We start from the raw sequence: 21,145 nt of genomic DNA, 5'->3' as shown, positions 1-21,145 counted from the left end.
TGATGAAAATCATCTCAGTATTGCTAGAATTAACAGACAAGAAATTCGACAGTTGTGTTTTAAATAATCTGGAAGGTTAATAACGAAATGTTTTCATTCTACTAAAAAGAAAATAGCGTTAAAACAGAATTTCAGCATCCAAACACGATAACCAATCAAAAAGCAGATGACAAAGAAAACAACCACGCCTACATCACAGTCGGAAATAAATTTTCAAAGATTTTTTTATTTTGTCCATATTTTTTATGATTTCTTAATCACTTACACTTCTGTTGTTGTATAAAAAATAAATGGTAATTTTATTATTACCTTAATTGAAAATAACAAGAATGTTCTTACTCGTCAAAAACCGAAGACATCCGAACAGACCGACATGTTCCAGTTTGAACCGGTTACAGAAAGTTTAATGCCTTTCATTGCAAGGAAGGTGGGAGTTTGGCGTAGACATGAAACAGGTATTTTGTTGAATTTTACCATTTATTTCAATGCATTGAGAACTGTTATTGTCAATTTTGTAATTAACCATAAGTCACTAAATTTGTCTCACTGTTTCCCTCATGGGCGCCGCCATTTTGACATCACAACATAAGATATAACGGAAGTTTACATGCGCTCACTGTCATTGGATATTGACCGACTTTTAAACTTAGGCGGGTGATTGGAATTTTCCATTGGGTTTATTTATAGATATCAACTTATGCTAATCAATACGCACTAAAAAAATAATTTACGTTTTCTTCGAATTATTATTATTTCTGTCATGCTTCTTGTTTCATTAAATAAACTTATAGTAATATTACTGGCAGTCGGGACTCGTCAGCGAAATACTAATTGCAGTTTAGGCCTACCCATGAAAATAAATGTGGATGTAGACAGCCAACACTTTTTATACAATTTGTTTAACTGACAACACTAGCCAACAACACATTTAGTTGATATGAAAATGACGTTTACTGGTTTCATGCCGTAGAGTAGGATGCCATAGGCTTATACATGGCATCCTACTCAAGTTTCAGTTAAACTGGAATATTCTGGTTTTTACCAGGTACAACATGATCACATATTATAGGAAATTGCAGAGTGTCGAAAGTTATTGGCTGACATCGACTTTCTGATACTGTTTCGAATTTTTCGGGAATATTCCTTTATTATGTTATGGTTGAATGCTCTTCATCAACTTTCACTTTACTATAAATAGTCCTATTCAAAATTGCTTTATATTTGTTTGTGACAAATTGAAACAATTTTAGCTTGAATTTTTTTCTTAACATTTTCTATGTCTTGGGATTTCTAATGCAGGTCCAGTACACTCTGCCGATTGAGCTATATAGCTGTAAAGACCTATAATAGCTCTATTGACCTATCTGAAATAGGTCTTTTGAGCTATTTTCAAGTAATTTTCTTTTTTAAGGAAAACCAAACAAAGTCGCTTTTAAAAGGAGATTGTATCATTAGGTGGATAACAAAAGACATTAAATATATGTATTCTTTTTAAAAAATAATGATGTAAAAAAATCGGAAATTTTACATTTATGAAAAATGAAAATAAACATCTAACTGTATGCTTTTTGTAGTCAACATTACCATAAACCTTATTGTTTGATGCGACTTTGCTTTAATTTAATGAAAATTGAAATCTGAGAAAATATAGCTCAATACAGCTATAATGTATAGGTCTATATAGCTATATAGGTCTTTATAGCTATATAGCTCAATCGGCAGAGTGTACTGGACCTGTAATGCACCATAAACAATAATATGTCTAAGTATAGTCGAATATCATGTCAAAAGTCCCCTCGGTTTCATGATTTTTTTCCCTTTTTTATTAAAATTTTGTAGAGCTTACTTTAGCAATATTGAAACAAAGTTTCACATACTGAAAGATACCTTTTTATAATAATCTGAAATTATTTACATATATTTGTTGACTGGTTTTTAAGGTATAACAAGTTATTCAATTAAGATGAGATCAATTTAACTGTGCCATTTTGTTCTTTGTCTTACAAAAACAACAATGCAAATAACTCTACAAATTTTGCAAATCATTCCACAAAAATCAAAACATTGTCGGTTAAACATTAATTAATTCTCTATCAGATTGTCTAATTTAATTTTAGTGGCGAAATAATTAGCTCCAGGAAAATTCAATGATAAAGATAAGATGCATGAATATCCTGGTAAATCGTATATACTTTTGGCATGACGCTGTGGGTTTCATTTAAGACCTAATGAAATATTCTTCACTCCTTAGTCCTAGCATACTTATCATTGTATCATACACATATAAAATAACGTGAAGTTGGTCAATGAAGCAAATGATTCCCAACAGGTCTGGGGGGTTTTCATGTTGATTGTCTACAGGTCTACTAAAAAAATGAATTTCCCCTAGTATTTGTTCCATCTGATGTTAAAAGAATTCAGATACATTGTATCATGAAATACCTCCTAAAACATATTAAATTTTAAAGTAACCAATAAAATTGAAATCCGAGATTTGTCAACAGGAGAAACTCTAAAGTTAAGGCACTATCTATTCTACTTCAATAAAAAAAATACTTGTTGAGTTTGTTTTATGCAACTTAATTAATTCTTTCTGGTTTGTACGAAAAACAATATCAAAGGTCACAACATTCCATTTCCATTGTCTGAAAACAAAGTTAGTAATGTATATTGTAAAAATTAATACAGCAATCTTGTGTATTATATAAAAGTATCTCCCTAGCACTTTCACCTCTTTAGAGGTTCATCAGGGGAAACACTAATTAGTAATTATATAGCTATATCATTTTGCCCATGTTATTTCACTTAAATATTTGTCTATTTTTCAGGCCTCTTCTCCAAAATAATTCATGCCACCAATAAGTATGAGTATGGCTAACCTCCCAGAGGAAGCTGCCAAACTTCTGGATTTTAACCAGAAGCTGGACATAAATCTCCTGGACAACATTGTTGCTATGATGTATACAGGCGATGGACAACAGGTATGATTGAAAAGTCATAGGAAATATTTAGGGATGTCACGGTTCAGGAATTTTTCCGTTCGGTTATCATTTTTGTTGTCGGTTTTCGGTTATTTGTCCGTCCATATCGTACATAATATAACGTTGTAACGAAATCGGGTTAAAGTCATGTGAAAAACTTTTTCAAAGCAAAGGCCTCGTGTTGTCATGTTTTCTGCACTGGGTCCATGTGTTTAATCCATTTTCTTTCGTAGCTGCTGATTTCAAAGTTATATTAGATTTATAATATAGGCCGACATTGATTGAAGAGGTAAATCCCAAGAAGTGTTTAATTTGTGTTTATACATATATCCAGTGTTCAGTTACCGTCTTGTGCACAAGACCGCCTGCGACGAGAAAATCCAAGTCGAAGCTGCCATTTCAAACAATCCTAAAAAACACAGTCATACTTATTATTGCGGTTGCATGACTATGGAGTCAGGGGTGTGTATCGATCGAGATATGACACAAATAATACACGCATTTGCTGCTACCAAACAACTATGACCCACTTATTAGCTCACCTGGCACGAAGTGCCAAGTGAGCTTATGCCATGGCGCGGCGTCCGTCGTCCGTCCATCGTCCGGCATCAATATTTTTCTTTAAACGACTTCTTCTTAATAACCGAAAGGCCTAGGGTGTCAATATTTGGCCAGAAGCAAACTTGGATGAAGGTCTACAAAGTTTGTTCATCCAAAAGACCTTCACCTATTTTCAAGGTCACAGGGGTCAAATGTCGTAAAATCTTCAAGCGACGTCTTTTCAATAAGCAAAAGGGCCAGGGTACTGAAATTGGGCCTGTAGCATGCTGGGATGAAGGACTATCAAGTTTGTTCAACTGAACGACCTTGACCAACTTTCAAGGTCACAGGGGTCAATTGTATTAAAAAAAACTTTAAACAACTTCTTCTCAATAACCAAAATGCCCAGGGAGAAGATATTTGGCCAGTAGCATGCTGAGATAAAGGGCTACAAAGTTAGTTTAAATGAATGACCTTGACCAACTTTCAAGGTCACAGGGGTCAAATATGTTTAACACTTTAAACAACTTCTACTGAATAACCAAAATGCCCAGGGTGATGATATTTGGCCAGTAGCAAGCTGAGATGAAGGGCTATAATGTTTGTTCAAATAAATGACTTCACCCATATTCAAGGTCACAGGGATCAAATATGTTTAAAAAATTTCAACAACTTCTTCTGAATAACCAAAAGGCTCAGGGTGATGATATTTAGCCAGTAGCAAGCTGAGATGAAGTGCTACAAAGTTTGTTCAAATGAATGACCGTCACCCATATTCAAGGTCACAGGGGTCAAATATGTCAAAAACTTTAAACATCTTCTTCTCAATAACCAAAATGCCCAGGGTGATGATATTTGGCCAGTAGCAAGCTGAGATGAAGGGCTATAATGTTTGTTCAAATAAATGACTTCACCCATATTCAAGGTCACAGGGATCAAATATGTTTAAAAAATTTCAACAACTTCTTCTGAATAACCAAAAGGCTCAGGGTGATGATATTTAGCCAGTAGCAAGCTGAGATGAAGTGCTACAAAGTTTGTTCAAATAAATGACTTCACCCATATTCAAGGTCACAGGGGTCAATTGTATTAAAAAAAACTTTAAGCAACTTCTTCTGAATAACCAAAATGCCCAGGGTAATGATATTTGGCCAGTAGCATGCTTGGGTGAAAGGCTACCAAGTTTGTTCAAATGAATGACCTTCAATTATATTCAAGGTCACAGGGGTCAAATATGTTAAAAACTTTAAACAACTTCTTCTCAATAGCCAAAAGGCCCAGGGTACTGATATTGGGCCTGTAGCATGCTGGGACGAAGGGCTACCAATTTTGGTTAAATGAATGACATTGACCCACTTTCAAGGTCACTGGGGTCAGATGTCTTAAAATCTTCAAACAACTTCTTGTCAATAACCAAAAGGCCCAGGGAACTGATATTGGGCCTGTAGCATGCTGGGATGAAGGATTACCATGTTAGTTCAAATAAATGACCTTGATCCACTTTCAACTTAATGTCCTTGTTCGACAATCAAGGTCAGAGGCGTCATATGTTTAAATTTTTTAATAGGTTCTTATGAAATCTTAAGATTACAAGTGTTAGATTAATAACAGGTGAGCGATGCAGGCCCATTGGGCCTCTTGTACAGAACTGAAATTATGAACTGAACCGCGGTTAACCGTGACATCCCTAGAGATATTGGCTAAATGACTTCAAATAAAACAAAATTATATAAATTAAAAAAACCATAATGACACCAATTAAATAAAACATAATGGCATCAATTACACAAATACCCTCTTTGAGAACTGAGGGATGGGGTCAAAAGGGTTCAGAATGGTTTAATTTATTAAATGACATCTCCTCCCAAACTACTGGACATGCTTCAACCTAACTGGTGATGGCATGATTCTTAGCCCATGATGATCTCAAGTTATAAAAATTAAATGTCAATCTTTCCTGTGGGTCTCTCACATTACTGGGTAGATTTCTTCAGCTTGATCCAAATTATCCAGTCGAGAAGATCAAAGTCCTGTCAACTGTCTTGTTCTAAAAACATGTGATTATGTTATGGTTTCACAGCGCATGGCACAAGAGGTACTTACTACACTGAAAGAACATCCTGATGCATGGACGAGGGTAGACACCATATTAGAATACTCCAGCAATCAACAGACAAAGTATTATGCTCTTCAAATATTAGAAAATGTCATCAAAACTAGATGGAAAGTCTTACCGAGACCACAGTGTGAAGGTTTGTACTCTCTTGATTTTCAAAACTTCAAGTGTAATGTAGAATTGTGATTTATTGACATTCTCTATAGAGTATGTTTTAATTTAAGTCTTTACTACGATTTGTTTCCTATTTGGCTTTAAAGTAATCATTTAAGATCTCAAATTTCTAAAATGAAGACAATATTTCTCATTTTCAAAAGATACTTCACACATCTATAAATGTGCATAAAATTGTTACGTTTTTACTTCATTTTAGTTTAATTTTATATGTTGCATAAGTCAGTAAAATGTTTATACATGTATACTTATTTGGTTCAAAGTTTCCTTTTTTGTGCCGATTGAGCATTAAAAACATCAAACAAATTTCAAATCTTGTTTTTTTAGGTATAAAGAAATATATTGTTGGATTGATAATCAAAACATCATCGGATGCTACCATGTTAGAACAAGAAAAGGTCTACATTGGAAAACTTAACATGATCCTTGTACAAGTAAGTAGTAAATAAACTAATTTTCATTTGACCCTGTATAAAGTGAATCCTATATTTATCACTGTAATCCCCTTGCAAAAATGTTGTCACTTGGTTATAGGGCTCTGCCCTTATCTACATATGTTCTCATCTTGTCTGTTGTATTTACACCTTTTCATAAAACTTAATACTATTGTTAGGTCTAAAAATACCTCAAACAGTTTAGATTCCAGGCCAATCCAGGGTGATGTGGTCAGGTCTCAAGATCACTTACAACTTTTAGGAAAGTCATGAAATAAACAAACCAACACTGGATTACCACTGTTTGCAAATACCTTAGCAGTAGTTTTGTTTGCTAAAGACAGAGACTTATAATCTATCGGATAATAGCTACGCAGTATGATCTCATTAATGAATGGAGTCCTTATATTTTTATGCTTCAGTGCTCTTGATAACAAATGGCACAACTCAACAGTTCAATGGGTACCCTACTGTTTTCACCAGCTTCACCAGTATCACTGAAACCATTTCATGACCATCATTACCTGGCATGGAAGTGACTACTTCTATTTTATAATTGATAAACTATTCCCTAGCTCATGGAGAACACTGTTTACAATGTATTCTAATTGTTGTTATGTTTCTTACCAGATTCTAAAATATGAATGGCCACGGAACTGGCCGTCATTCATTTGTGATATTGTTGGTGCTAGCAAAACAAATGAGTCGCTTTGTCAGAACAACATGATCATCCTGAAGCTTTTAAGGTTTGTATGAATACTTATGGGGCTTATATTAGGGTACAAATTGAAAACAGAAACAACTCAAGACGATCAAAGAGCTCTGCATGAATTTTTCGGTGTGGATATTTAGAAAATTACCTCTTCAATGAGATCTTTGTAAGGGCTGTTCCAGAATTAACCATGGGGGGGGGTTACTTTTTTTCAGAGTCCCCAACACCCGTTAAAATCTTGAAAAAGATTTAATATAAGGAATGGTCAGCAGATCTGGTTTTAACCCCTCCACCCATAATATAAAAATGCAGGTGCATCCCGCCTCCCTATGAGGTAAGTTACGGTAAAGCCCTAAATATGATGTTGGAAAGAAGACATTTTTGTGCATTGAGTTGTGTATGCTTGATCACTAGTTCTTAACCCTTTCACCCCAATGTAACTTTAGTAGACTCTACCATGCATTGATCTGGATGAGTCTTTTATGGTCTACAGTGGTGAAAGGGTTAAAGGAATGCTGTCCCTGTCCATTTTTGTCTGCATCTTATGTATTTACCTGAATTACCATTGTGCGAATGTTGAAGACTGACATAATAAGAATCTTCTGTATTTTGTTGTAGTGAAGAAGTGTTTGACTTCAGCAGCGGCCAAATGACACAAGCCAAAGCTAAACATTTGAAGGATAGTATGTGTTCCGAGTTCTCACAGATCTTTCAACTTTGTCAGTTTGTTATGGTAAGTACCCAGTTTCTGAAAGCTTTAAGATTTAAAATAAGGCTGCCATACCAAAATTGAGTGGGCAGTACAAACCATTGTAAGCTTTTAAAGGGTTAAAAGTTACAGATGCTTCATATTAATAATTGTTGTATATATTTTAAGCAAGTCACAATGCCCTCATATTCTTGAAGAGACATTTTAAAATTCATTAGTTATATTGCTAAACTTGTACATGAATGTGTAAAAGATGTGACCATTCATTGAATGTCCTACAGCATTTAGATAAAATTTTGCTGACTTTTCTTTCAGGATAATTCTCAAAATGCACCTCTGGTTGGTGCAACACTGGAAACGTTACTGCGATTTCTCAACTGGATCCCACTTGGATATATTTTTGAAACAAAATTGATCAGTACACTGATTTACAAGGTATATATAATCTTTCATTGCTTTTAGTTTTTAGCTTCACATCATCATTAACAAGCTTTGAAGCAGTATAAAATGTGATTCAGTATATTGCATATGAATAATAACTATCCCAATAAGGACATAGCAGGGTTAGACACTAACTGTTTTTGCTTGGTAGTCCACAGGGCTAGTTGATTAGATAATTTACTAGTCCTTCATCAATGTAATTAGTCCAAGATTTCCTTAAGGAATCAAAAGCAATTGACTGCAGGGGACTTAAAATAACAACTGCCATATTAAAATGGTAAAGGTTTTGGGGAAAATGTTGACAATTATCATGTAATTTATCTTATTTCAAGCAGTTTTCTAAATTTTGAAAGGAATATTCTTATTTTATAATCATATTTCTCACAAGTCCAAAGGACCAGTTACGTTAGGTGATTAACTTGTCCTTCCTGAAATCTACTAGTCCAGGACTAATGGACAGGTGTTAGTGTCGACCCCTGCATAGTTCATACACGCAATAAGTGCTGGAATTGAAGTCAGTGTAACAGAATATGTATACTGAAAGCAGAAAATCTTTACCCCTTCCTGAAATAATTTTGACTTTGAAAACTGCAAGAAAGTATAGGAAAATTGCTTGTTAAAGTTTGTATGAACTATAAAAGGGCATTACACACCCTTTGGTGAGAAAAGGTTTTTATAACACAGCGGAAACCAAACAAACCTGCTTCCCCAAATGAGAGAATATTTTAAAAAGATGAAAGATGTGATAGAAGGTGAAGATAAACCAGTTTGTAAATATTGCATGTGACAGTTTTTGTTTATAACAAATAAGTTAAAGAACATTTTTTATTTCAAAGGTAATCATCAATTACCTGAAACTTATTGCATGTATCAGCACCTTGAATGGGGGGTGAATTGCATATTATCAAAATGCTATCATTTCAGTAAATTTTATTGAAAAATCAAAAGGATTGGACAACAGGCTATGCCTATATAAGTCCTCTCCTAGCTATCTTGCCATCTGGGTCAATGGGTATTTGATAATAAGAATGACCAAGTTTACAATCAATAACTGCTGGATGTGTTATTTCCAAGTGTTAACTGTATATCTGGGCATGTATCTTTTGTTTTCTGTCAAGTTATTTGACATGATGGTATATTTCCAGGAAGGCCACCAAACCAATTCATGCTCTGGTGCGAGTCCTGGCCTCTAGGTATTTGGTAGGGTGGTAGAAAACTTGCTTCTAAATAATTTAAAGAAAATTCATGATAAATGATATGGTTACAATGGATTCCATCCAGACCCATAGTAAATAGAAACCCCATGCAATTAATAGCTGAAGAAAAAAAAACATTGCAATTAATGGCTGAAGAAAATGACAAGTCCCACTATATTACCTTTGATGCACAGCATGGTACATTTTATTTTAAAATCACATACTGCATTTGGTTCCCTTGCAAGTATTTGAAAATGACTGCAAGTCTTCAATTCACATTATTCTTTTTGCGCCTAAATGTTACACACAGTTGTATACTTTCTGTACATCACAGTAGACAGAATACACTGGAACTTCACTTAACCCTTTCACCCCTATGTAACTTTAATAAACTCTACTATGCATTGATCTGGATAGTTCCATTATGGTCTATAGTGGTGAAAGGGTTAAAGTTTAGTTCTATTTATGAGCATGATATGACACATGGTGTCAAATTTAAGTGATTTTCACTGTACGTGACCTTAAACATAAGAAATCTTATTTCCGCATCTGTAGGTTGGGTTTATCCCAATATATGTATAAGGAATAGCTATTATCAATTATTAAAATATCTCACTTGAACATGAGACACTTAGCAGTACTATCCCCACTGTTACAGATGCTATAAGACTAAATTTAATTCAAATATTCTTGTAACACTGCAGCATATGATTACAAAATACAATAATTCATGCAACATGTTATATATATAATATTTGTGATTAAACTGTTCTGTTTTTTATTTAACTTTTGCATTTTTTTATGCAATATAATCAATGATGTTATTTGTAGGCAAAAATATTAATTCTTAGTTTCTCTGTCCATTTTTTGCAAAAAGTTATGAGACAGGCAGGCCTGNTGGGGGGCCTTTTTTTTTTTTTTTTTTTTTTTTTTTGTATTTTGCATTTAACTGATGACATATTAATGTGTATGCCCTAAAAGCTTTTACACTTTTATTTAAAAACATTTAAAAACATAAATCCGACAACAGATTTTATCATTTTCAAACTTCAAAGTATGTGAATTGATTCTGGCTTCAAACAGTAATTAATTGCTGTAAATCACCGTTGGTTGTTGTTGTGGATATTTATTAGTAGAATCCTTCAGGACATAAATTAGATGCAGTGGTGCGTGAGAAACTAACCATTATATTTTTCATTTATTAAATAAATATATTTGTCCACATTGTGTGAATTCCAGTCTTATATTTGCTGTTTTTACATTACAGTTTTTGAATGTTCCAATGTTCAGGAATGTCACACTGAAGTGTCTCACAGAAATAGGTGAGTAACTCCTGTAGGGATCAATGTCACGCCGTCTCTCTGATCCACAGATCTTACACTGGTATCAGTATATTCCAGTACTTAAATATGTTTAATGAAAATATATAGGTCCAAATTTTCAATCATGCCATGGGCTAGTTAATGTGTTGATAAACTAAATGGTCTTTAGACAACTTCAACATGAACTGCTTCCATGGCAATGTTCTTTCCTTTAATAACCTAAAAATGTAAGTCTTAATTGAAAGATCAAAAGAAAGATGTGTTAGTTGTTGCATGTACCATATGGAATGTAAATTGTAATGTCTCGCATTCAGGTTCAAAATCTTAAACATACCTGTCAGATCATTCATCATAAAATTGGTAATATTTGATGTTGACTATTATTGTTAACAACTAAATTTTCATTCCAGCTGCTGTTCAAGTATCGCAGTACGATGACCAATTTTTACTTCTCTTCAATTTAGGAATGGGGCAACTGAAACAGGTAAAACTTGTTTAGATTCAAGGAATAAATAAATCTGGTACCTTTTTGTGACCCCACATACATCCAGTTTATATAAATAGTATGTTAAACAGATTTTAAAATCAAGATAATTGGGTGATGTGTTTTATGATATTATAGATTGTTTTGTGAATTAGAATTAATTTTGTTGTTTTGTGCTGTTTGCAGATGCTTCCACTACAAACTAACTTGAGAGAAGCTTACCAGAGTGGAACAGATGACGAACAAAACTTCATACAAAATCTCAGTCTTTTCCTGTGTTCTTATTTGAAGGAACATAGTACATTAATAGAGAGAAAACAGGAGAATCATGAAACGTTACTGGAGGTAAGGTCCAAGTTTTTTTATGAAATAAATAATATGTAAAAATGTCACTCTAAAAATAATTTGATCCATTTAGCAACATTTATGAAATTTTCTTCACAAATGCAGAATGACTCTTGTATAGATCTTTTAAAGGGATGACCAACATTTTTCTGCTCCCCTTTTCTTTCCATTTCTTTTTACTAACTTTCACTGTCGATCTTTATGCTCTTTTTATATTACCTGCGATGCAACAACATAACTTAAACACACAAAAATGAAGAGAGATATTTTTAGATTTTTTAATTAATTTTTTTCAGGCACTTAATTACCTTATCCTGATATCAGAAGTTGAAGAAGTGGAGATTTTCAAAATCTGTCTCGAGTATTGGAATAGCCTGGCAGCAGACATTTACAGGGAGAGTCCCTTTTCTGCCACAAGTTCCTCTCCTCTTCTCCTGGGCAAGTCTCACCATAATGAGCTGCCTGCCCGACGACAGCTGTACAACCCTGTGTTATCACGAGTGCGGAGAGTGATGATCTCTAGAATGGCAAAACCTGAAGAGGTGCTGGTTGTGGAAAATGAACAAGGAGAGGTTGTTAGGGAATTCATGAAGGATACAGACTCAATAAATTTATACAAGAACATGAGGGAGACACTTGGTAAATACTTTGTTCCCACTACAATGATGTTGTTCAAAATATTTGGTTCATGGTAACTACATGTAATTTGCTCCCAGATAACGATTTTGGGTGAACTTAGATTAAGTTGTTAAAGGAATCAGTTACTTGGGAAGTGAACAAGGGTGTACCATTCCACTAACCAGATACCTGGGGCTAGAAATTGTAATGTCAACACTAGTGGAAATAAATATATAGAAACTTTAAATCACTTTTGTTGGCCTGCAGGATTTCACTAAAATTTGAAATTTTACTATTCTGATTAGTAAGCAACTGAAAGTGTTTTTGCTAGGCATTGTTGTCATAAAGGAATGGACATGTCATTTCAATTGAATGTTCTTATTTTCAGTCTATCTAACACATTTGGATTGTGCAGACACTGAATCCATTATGACTGAAAAACTACACAATCAAGTGAATGGCACTGAATGGTCATGGAAAAATCTTAATACAGTATGTATCTATTAGATTTTGTGGAATTCAACTTGTTGGCTAATTTTAACACCCCTTGCTTTTTTTGTCCTTTTGTTTTTTTTTCCTTAAAACTTTTAATGTCTCCTTCTTTTTTTGAACTTTTCGAATTTGCTGCTTCAAACCAGTCTTCTGTGTAAGACATCTGTTTGCTGTTAATTAAAACCAAAAGCCCTCAACCTTTTACAATATTTTTAACAGCTATGCTGGGCTATTGGGTCAATCAGTGGTGCAATGCATGAAGATGATGAAAAGAGGTTCTTGGTGATTGTGATAAAGGTGAGTTGTTAAGGAAAAGAAATTTGAATTAACAGGTTGATCCATTTCTCTTGTTAACTAAAAGAAAATTTACGAGATGCAATGTTGATTGAATTCAATTTTGAAATAATTTTGAAAATTTAATTAATTTTCATTTCTGCATTGTATATTTTCCAGGTATGTACTGTATTACTTGCAACTGTCGCTTATTTAGTTTCATTAACCATGGTCTCAAGGACAAGTTAGAGCTAAAATGTTTGTTTTTGCATTATATCTTAATGCAAATACTATTCTTCAGGACTTGTTAGGGTTATGTGAGCAGAAGAGAGGGAAGGACAACAAAGCCATCATAGCGTCCAACATCATGTACGTAGTAGGGCAGTACCCACGCTTTCTCCGGGCTCATTGGAAGTTTCTCAAAACAGTTGTCAACAAATTGTTTGAATTTATGCATGGTAAGTATTTTGACCGCTATTAATGTGAAAGTCAAACGAGGAAAATGTTAATAACGAAAAGCATGTATGCAATTTTTATTTATTTATTTTTAAAGGGAGAAAGAAATTTGAAATATGTTTTTATAAAATGATGTGGTTTACTATTTCAGAAACTCATGATGGTGTACAAGATATGGCCTGCGACACATTTATCAAGATAGCACAGAAATGTCGTCGTCACTTTGTGCAAGTGCAAGTGGGCGAGGTCATGCCTTTCATTGAAGAAATCTTAAATGGCATCAACACTATTATCTGTGATCTACAGCCGCAGCAGGTAAATAGGAAATCAATGCTGATATGGATGAGCTCATGTTGTACACAGTCACTGCTAACATTCTTGATTTAAAGTACATTATTATAGCTAAATGTAAATTACCTGGTGCTGAATGATTGAATAGACAGTAGAACAGATGTATGTTACATAATTACAGTTTAATATCAAGATATAGGTACATTCAATGTCTCTGCTATTAACTGTTCCTAGGAAATAAACATAGAACCATTACATAGACGAAGGGATAAATAAAAACCATGTTGACATTTTGAGACTTGGCAAATCCAAATGTTTTACAAATTCCACCAATAATTGTTGCATTTCTAGGTACATACATTTTACGAGGCAGTTGGGTTAATGATCAGTGCACAGACTGACCAGGTGGCCCAAGAACATCTTATTGAGAGGTACATGCTACTGCCAAACCAAGTATGGGACGGAATCATCAACCAAGCTACACAGAATGTTGAAGTGCTCAAGGATGCTGATGCTGTAAAACAACTTGGAAACATCCTGAAAACTAATGTCAGAGCCTGCAAGGCATTGGGCCACCCCTATGTTGTACAGGTGAGTCACAGTATTCTCCTTTTTGAGGAAGTTACTTTCCAAATATCCAGTTTTAACATGTGCTGTATACTTATAATCACTTTAACATCTTTCAAATTGCAAGATAGCAACCATCGCAAGTTATCTTGACCTTTCATATAACTTGTCCTTGCATAATTAAATTAAGGAAATTGTGAATGAACAGTATTTAGATTAGACGAATTTCATTCTTGGTTCTTGTTACCATAAAAACCCCACCTGTTACATCTATTTAAGGATCTTTACTTCCTCTTTTTTCTGTAGTAGTCCACTGTTCCATAAATTAATTGCTTTTCAAATGTTCTTGTTTTTGTGCTGGTATGTTACAAAACCAGTACCATGCTTATGATACTTTCTATTTTCTGTATAGTTGGGGAGGATCTATCTGGACATGCTCAATGTGTACAAGGTCATGAGTGAGAATATCAGCAGTGCTATAGCTACCAACGGGGAGAGCGTCACCAAACAGCCCCTTATCAGGAGCATGAGGACAGTCAAGAAAGAAACACTCAAGTTGATATCAGGATGGGTCAGTCGCTCCAATGATCCTGCCATGGTAAGTACCATCAATCTTAAGTAATAGCAGTTTTGTTACCTTTTGAATTTCATGAAACAAAATAGGGACTTGATAATTGTAAACTTGACACGCAGATGGACAGTAATTTTTTGAGTTTGTGAATCTTGAGAAACCATTAAGTAGGTTCAGTCTACGTCTGTAACGGGGCAAATTCATTCCTTTGTGCAGGTTGCTGAGAACTTCATTCCACCTTTATTGGACGCTGTGTTACTTGACTACCAAAGAAATGTTCCAGCTGCCAGAGAACCTGAGGTGCTCAGCACAATGGCAACCATTGTCAACAGATTGGAAGTGAGTATCTGGAATTAAATTTCAGTGTTCTAGACTGGAGTCCAATTTGTCTATTTACATCAGAAGTGATAAACATGTCAAACCGTTGTTTTAATTAAAAAAATGAACTGTTTTTTTCCACAGAACCACATTACAAAGGACATCCCCCAGATCTTTGATGCTGTGTTTGAGTGTACATTGGATATGATCAATAAGGACTTTGAGGAGTTCCCAGAGCACAGAACAAACTTCTTCCTGCTCTTGCAAGCTGTCAACTCGCACTGCTTCCAAGGTTTGACAATTTATCTAAACTTTACTCGTTATAAACAGTGTTCCTTCAATAATTGTAAGAAATTTTACTTGTAATCACAAGAAAAACGGTATAACTGGTATTAAAGTCTTTAATGATGTGCTATGAGGGTAAGAACGTCTGATTAGCACTTATGAAATGTCTGTATTTTACAGCAGTTATCATGGGAATATTTTTACGGTTGGAAAGACTTCCTTTTGATAAAAAGCAACTTTCAAAAACAATATTTTCCTCAATAAGGTTGCTATAACAAAACTTAACCACTTAATACTTTATCGACTTAAAGATACTGTAGTATTACTATAAGTATTAATCTAACATGTGTGTCTTTAATACACAGACTAATGAAAGTTTGCAACCTCTATTCCAGCTTTCTTGAACATCCCACCAGCACAATTCAAGTTGGTATTGGATTCTATAATTTGGGCTTTTAAACACACCATGAGGAACGTGGCGGACACTGGACTAGACATCCTGTATGTGTTGCTACAGAATATAGCCAACGAGGAGACTGCAGCCCAGAGCTTCTATCAGACCTATTTTACAGACATCTTACAGCATGTGTTTTCTGTTGTGACAGACAGCTCTCACACAGCAGGTAAATCTAATGTTACCAGGTACTACCCAAGTTCTCATATTCTGCATATCAGATTCTGGATATATTTGATAGTAACTATACGTGTAATGGAAACTTAACACACTTCAATAGCTGGACTGACTATGAAAATGTGATATGGAGTCAACATTTATCTATAAAATATTCATTCTTCTTCGTTTCATTGCAGTCATTTCTCGTATTTTCCCGTTTTTGTGCAATGTGAATATTTGTTTGTTGTAGGTCTGACAACACAAGCCACAATTTTAGCCTACATGTTTGTTTTGGTGGAGACGGGGAAGGTCACAGTGGCCCTTGGTTCAAACTCATCATCATCACAAAATGTCCAATACATACAGCAGTTCCTCCTCAACCTTCTAAAAGCAGCTTTTCCTCATCTCAATGAGTAAGTACTACAAGAGCTACCATCAGTCTGACTACTTCGAGAGCTACCAGTCATAAAATTAATAAGTACTTTTGGAAATATTGATCAGGGGTCCATGAAGTACTTTCAAGAGTTACTAATCAAGGGTCAGTAATTTCTATTGGAAGTATTGATATCGGGAGTTAATAAGTACTTTAGGATCTAATGATTCGGGGTCTGTAAATACTATAGAAGCCACTATTTAGGAAGCCCCAATTATAGGAGCTGCTATTCAGGGGATTGACTAGTCCCACCAATGACAGAGCTAATGATCATGTTGACAAAAGGCAATTGTTTGTAACATCTGTTTCAAAGTACATTGTATTAATTGTGTTTGTTTGTTTACAGGCCACAAATCCGAGTGTTTATCGAGGGTGCGTTCAGCTTTGACAGAGATATCCCAGCCTTCAAGGAGCATGTCCGAGATTTCCTTGTGCAGATCAGGGTATGTTTGAGTGTTTGCATTTATAAGTTTAATGGTGCTGCATTTGTGATTCCATTCTCAGATTCCGCAGATAATGTGTTCAAGCCAAACTCATAAATGTTTCTAGTTCTCACATTGTTCATTGATTTGGAAGAAGTCTGAAGTGACTTTGTCACATGATTTCAGAGAGTGGCTAGGAAGTTGCTTTGAGCACAGAATTCATGCTTGATAACAAGATTAATTTTATGTAATTGTTTTTGTAATGAGTAAATAAATGGGAACTGGTGTGTACAGTGTAATGTTATAGATAGATTATATCAGATGTTGATTGTTAAAATACTAGTTTGGCATTGATTGCTCTGTACTATTCGACTTAAACATAATGTATCCCAGATGCCTAAGTATTAAGTTTGTAAAAGACTGAATTTGGTTAATATAAATTTTGATGTTTATTGGTGTCCCTTGCCAGGGGACACAGGTTGAATTTTAAGTAAGAATTCAAACTGAGTGTGTTTGTACTTGAGAGTTGCAGACCTGAAACTCACATTCTATTATAACCGCTTGCAGGAGTTTGCTGGTGAAGACAACAGTGATTTATTCCTTGAGGAGCGAGAAGCCGCCATCAAACAAGCAGCTGATGAGAAACGAAAGGTACAGATGGCTGTTCCGGGTATCATAGGACCTCACGAGATTCAGGAAGACATGCAGGATTAAGGCTGCCATGGATTACACCTGGTCCAATTCTGTTGAATCTCTGCTGTGACGTGAACAGGGAACACTTCCCATTGGGAATTTGTCCAGCGTCTGCTTAGTCGCAAAGTGGAACATTAAACATAATCCAACAATGAAACCCTGGTCAGGTGCCCTTCAGACAGCCGCACGACTAAAAGGATGTACCATGTTGAGGATCTGTTTGACAAACATGTCCATCTTCGAATTCTCAATTCGATATGTTTGGCATAAAACTGACATGTAAACGATCACTATTGGGCACAAACATTTTCACCGCTTAAGATTAAGGGGTTGAATCAAGTGCAGAAACGAGTATTGCAATCAGTACAGCATACCCAGTATGACTTGTGAAACTTTGGTAAAGGAGGGTCGAATGTCTCTTCACATAGAAGGTGATGTGTTAGTACTGGGACAATGTGTGAAGCAAGGTGTACTCACCTCTGCTTTAGTGCTTTTTTAAGTGCAGAAACGTGGGAGAGAGTGTTTACAGAATGTGTGTGATGTATGGTATCTGAAGCAGATGATTTGTGAGAAATAGTTTAAACCATATTTTACCAAGTGCATATTTCCTGATGCATTACTTTGGTATAATATATGCAGCATTGATTTTGTTTTGTTTTATAGATTACGCAACTGAAATCTTATGACTTTTCGTGCCACAAATCACATATTGCATACGTATGTTACTTCAATCAGAACAAGGCTCATTAAGTGTTCTTATCTCCATACAGTGAAGACCTTCTCAACCAGATATGTCTTTTAGATGCTAATAATCTAGATCCTGTGGTTGTGGTAATTGATCAGAGGTAATTTAATACCAGTCATACAAGGTTGATTGCTTCAAACTGATTTATCGATGATTAACACTTCATGAAGTTGTTAGTTTGAAGTAGACACATCAAATTTTTATGAAAGTTTGAGGTTTTCAAGGTAAATTTCCATTGGATTGACAGGTAGATTCATTACTTCATTATTTCTAACCTAATCTTAGTCAAACTTGGTGAAATTGTAGAACTTGATGAGAGGTAGACACATAGGCTGCTTTCATTTAGCAGTTGGGCCAATGTTGTTTGTTTATGAAATGGGGACGGACCTAGTAATTTGATGTTACCTTCCGGTTAGCCTTGTCAAATACTTTCAAGGCCTGCACTTACATTTGCAGGTCTGTCAGGCTTTATTTTTAAAACACCACATTTAAAAACAGATGCACCACAGTGACCATTTTGTCCACATAAATGAATAAGCCCCTATACTTTCTGGATCCATATTCGTCAGCCTTGTGCATTTTATATATTGTTCACAATACTCTTGTTTCATACTTTGATCCTACTTATTTCCCGAAAAATAGTTAAGTGTGAAGTTTTCACATTACCTAGGCCTAGTATCTCTTATATCACTGACACTGGATGGTGTATTTAACACATGTGATAGCCTCAATCATGGCATAATTGCTACTAGAATATTAATATTTGACACGTAGGTTATATTTGTGTACTGTGTACATTGGGGTCCCTACACCCACAGACCATAAAGGACTGTTTTTCATTTATTGTTTGTATATATTCATGCCTTAACGTACAACAGAAATGTCCAGATATGAAATCTGTATACTGTCAAAATGGTGATTAATTATCCAATAACTACTCAAAACATGCGAAAATTAACTATTCCAAGAAAGCATCTATCTCGCTCCAGAACTCTGGGATCTAGGTTTTGTGTAGGGGGACTAACCATAGAATTAAAAACATTTGCAATAGCAAAAATTGTAAGGAAATATAACCGCAAATAAAAGTTGTTTCTTTGGAGTCCTGGGATTGGGTAGATATTTCAATGACCAAAAATAAGTATCAATACAATGGTTTGTTGTCACTATTGTGACTGGTCAAGTTGTAATGAGTACTGAATCTGTTCCACTTTTAAATGCTGTTTTGGAAGTTACAATAATTAAGGAAAATTTAGTATCATGAATCTGACGCCAAGAAGTTGTTATCCATGCTTTATCAACTATATAAACATTTATCTTGAACAGCTACAATAAAATTTTGTTTTTACTTTCCTTTTATAGGTAAGAACCATTTACAAGTGATCTGGGTATTTTCAATCTTGTTGAATTTTGAAATTGAAATATTGAGCTGTTAACTTGTGTGCAATGTAATATATTTTATTATGTGACCATGTAAATCAAAACTTGCTTGTGTAGTGTTTCGTTCAAACTGGTCTTTCGTTGCTTGTATCAGTGAAGTGACTATTGAAATCCACCTGTTAAGTCCAGCGAATGCACTTTTTTGACATTATATTTCATTCATTTATTATTTCTCAGAATTAATGATAATTTTTATTAGCTCACCAAGAGGCTTAACTGAACTTTTGCTGTGACACTGTGTCTGTCGTTAAGTATAAAATTAGACCATTAGGATTTTAAACTTAAAACAGATTTTTTTACATTGAGAATGAATTAAACCAAGAAAGCGATGCAGGCCTAATGGACCTAAATCAATATTGGCATTTAACCTATGAGTTGAGAGTATAATGGCAGTTCTTTCATATGTTCTTACTATGCCTTCATTTCTTAAATATATACCAGTATACATGTTTATTGGTATTGTTCAAAAGTTTGATCAGATTAGCTCTTTTGTGCATGTCAAATTCAATATTGCAGCATCACAACATGATAGAACATGTATAATGTTATAGCCTGTCGGTGGTTGTTTCAGAGCGGTTTATTATTTTCTAAAAGCAATTAAGTAAGAATTTTGGAGGTACAGCATATTTCAAACATCGCAATGCTGTTTTCAACAGTAATAATTAAAACAGTAATACCCGGTTAGCTGTGCTCTGAAAGAATCTAACTTTTACTATACATACCATATTAACATTGTTACCTCACCTTAATTTTGATGGAAAATCCTCTCTAACTAGTAAGTCAAGGTTTCTAAAAATGTATAGCCTTGCTCCAACATGGCCAATGATGTATCTTATGTTTCATGTTCATAATTGAATTAAAAGGTGATTGTTTAACAATTTAATTTTTCATTTAAATAAAATGTTCAACAATTGTGAAAAAAATAAAAATGTCAATTCCTGTGTAATGCTTTATGTGCTTTTTGGGGGGGGGGGTTATGATGATAAGCATTTTACATTTCATAACAAATGATTGCACAAAGCTCAAACTTGGTCCTATTGATTTTGGGCATGATTCATTGGATGGCAAGGTGACTGTTAATAAAAATTGAATTATCTGGATCCTAACTCCAGAACAAATGTCTGCACAGAGTTCAGACTTGGAACCCTATTGATTTTCAGTGCCATTTATCCACGTTCAAATCACTGATAATAAGATAAAGTTTCATAGAAAGAATTACCTGTCTGTCTTGATGCTACTTCATAACAAATAAACACACCAAGTTAAAATTAGTGTGTTGCCCTATGGAAGAGGAAGAAATATTGATTTTGAGCACAATTCATCAAAGGTCAAGGTTACTGTATCGAAGCTTAGGCTACATTCGCTTATCCCGGTTGAAACGGTATGTGTGGCACAGAAATTTTCCATGATAAACGAACACACTTGGACCGTTCTATAAGCAGAGCTAAAAATCCACAGTTTCGGAGAATAAAAAAAC

At 34.6% G+C, this 21,145-nt stretch overlaps 1 protein-coding gene across 1 annotated transcript; it reads left to right on the top strand.

The window, feature by feature from the left end:
• The first annotated feature begins 349 nt into the window (after positions 1–349).
• Positions 350–20,609, top strand: LOC110456692 (exportin-1-like). The gene is made up of 23 exons (XM_021507574.1): positions 350–455; positions 2,829–2,981; positions 5,602–5,773; positions 6,139–6,245; positions 6,876–6,991; positions 7,576–7,690; positions 7,982–8,101; positions 10,571–10,625; positions 11,036–11,109; positions 11,296–11,454; positions 11,751–12,093; positions 12,461–12,564; positions 12,784–12,861; positions 13,139–13,295; positions 13,445–13,608; positions 13,936–14,175; positions 14,564–14,749; positions 14,939–15,061; positions 15,185–15,332; positions 15,721–15,948; positions 16,189–16,351; positions 16,718–16,814; positions 17,361–20,609. The coding sequence occupies exons 2-23, from the start codon at positions 2,850–2,852 to the stop codon at positions 17,505–17,507; spliced, it is 3,228 nt and encodes a 1,075-aa protein (XP_021363249.1). The 5' UTR covers positions 350–455; positions 2,829–2,849; the 3' UTR covers positions 17,508–20,609.
• The last annotated feature ends 536 nt before the right edge of the window (positions 20,610–21,145 follow it).

This window comes from Mizuhopecten yessoensis, unplaced genomic scaffold (assembly GCF_002113885.1).
Source record: "Mizuhopecten yessoensis strain PY_sf001 unplaced genomic scaffold, ASM211388v2 scaffold8833, whole genome shotgun sequence".
Classification (NCBI taxonomy): domain Eukaryota; kingdom Metazoa; phylum Mollusca; class Bivalvia; order Pectinida; family Pectinidae; genus Mizuhopecten; species Mizuhopecten yessoensis.
This window is presented reverse-complemented; position numbering and strand designations above follow the sequence as displayed.

Excerpts from the sequence above, each read along its gene's own strand:
- LOC110456692 (XM_021507574.1), top strand. The coding sequence starts at position 2,850 with ATGCCACCAATAAGTATGAGTATGGCTAACCTCCCAGAGGAAGCTGCC. Across the intron at positions 12,094-12,460 it reads GAACATGAGGGAGACACTTG|TCTATCTAACACATTTGGAT; the intron begins GTAAATACTTTG and ends TCTTATTTTCAG. Across the intron at positions 13,609-13,935 it reads GTGATCTACAGCCGCAGCAG|GTACATACATTTTACGAGGC; the intron begins GTAAATAGGAAA and ends TTGCATTTCTAG.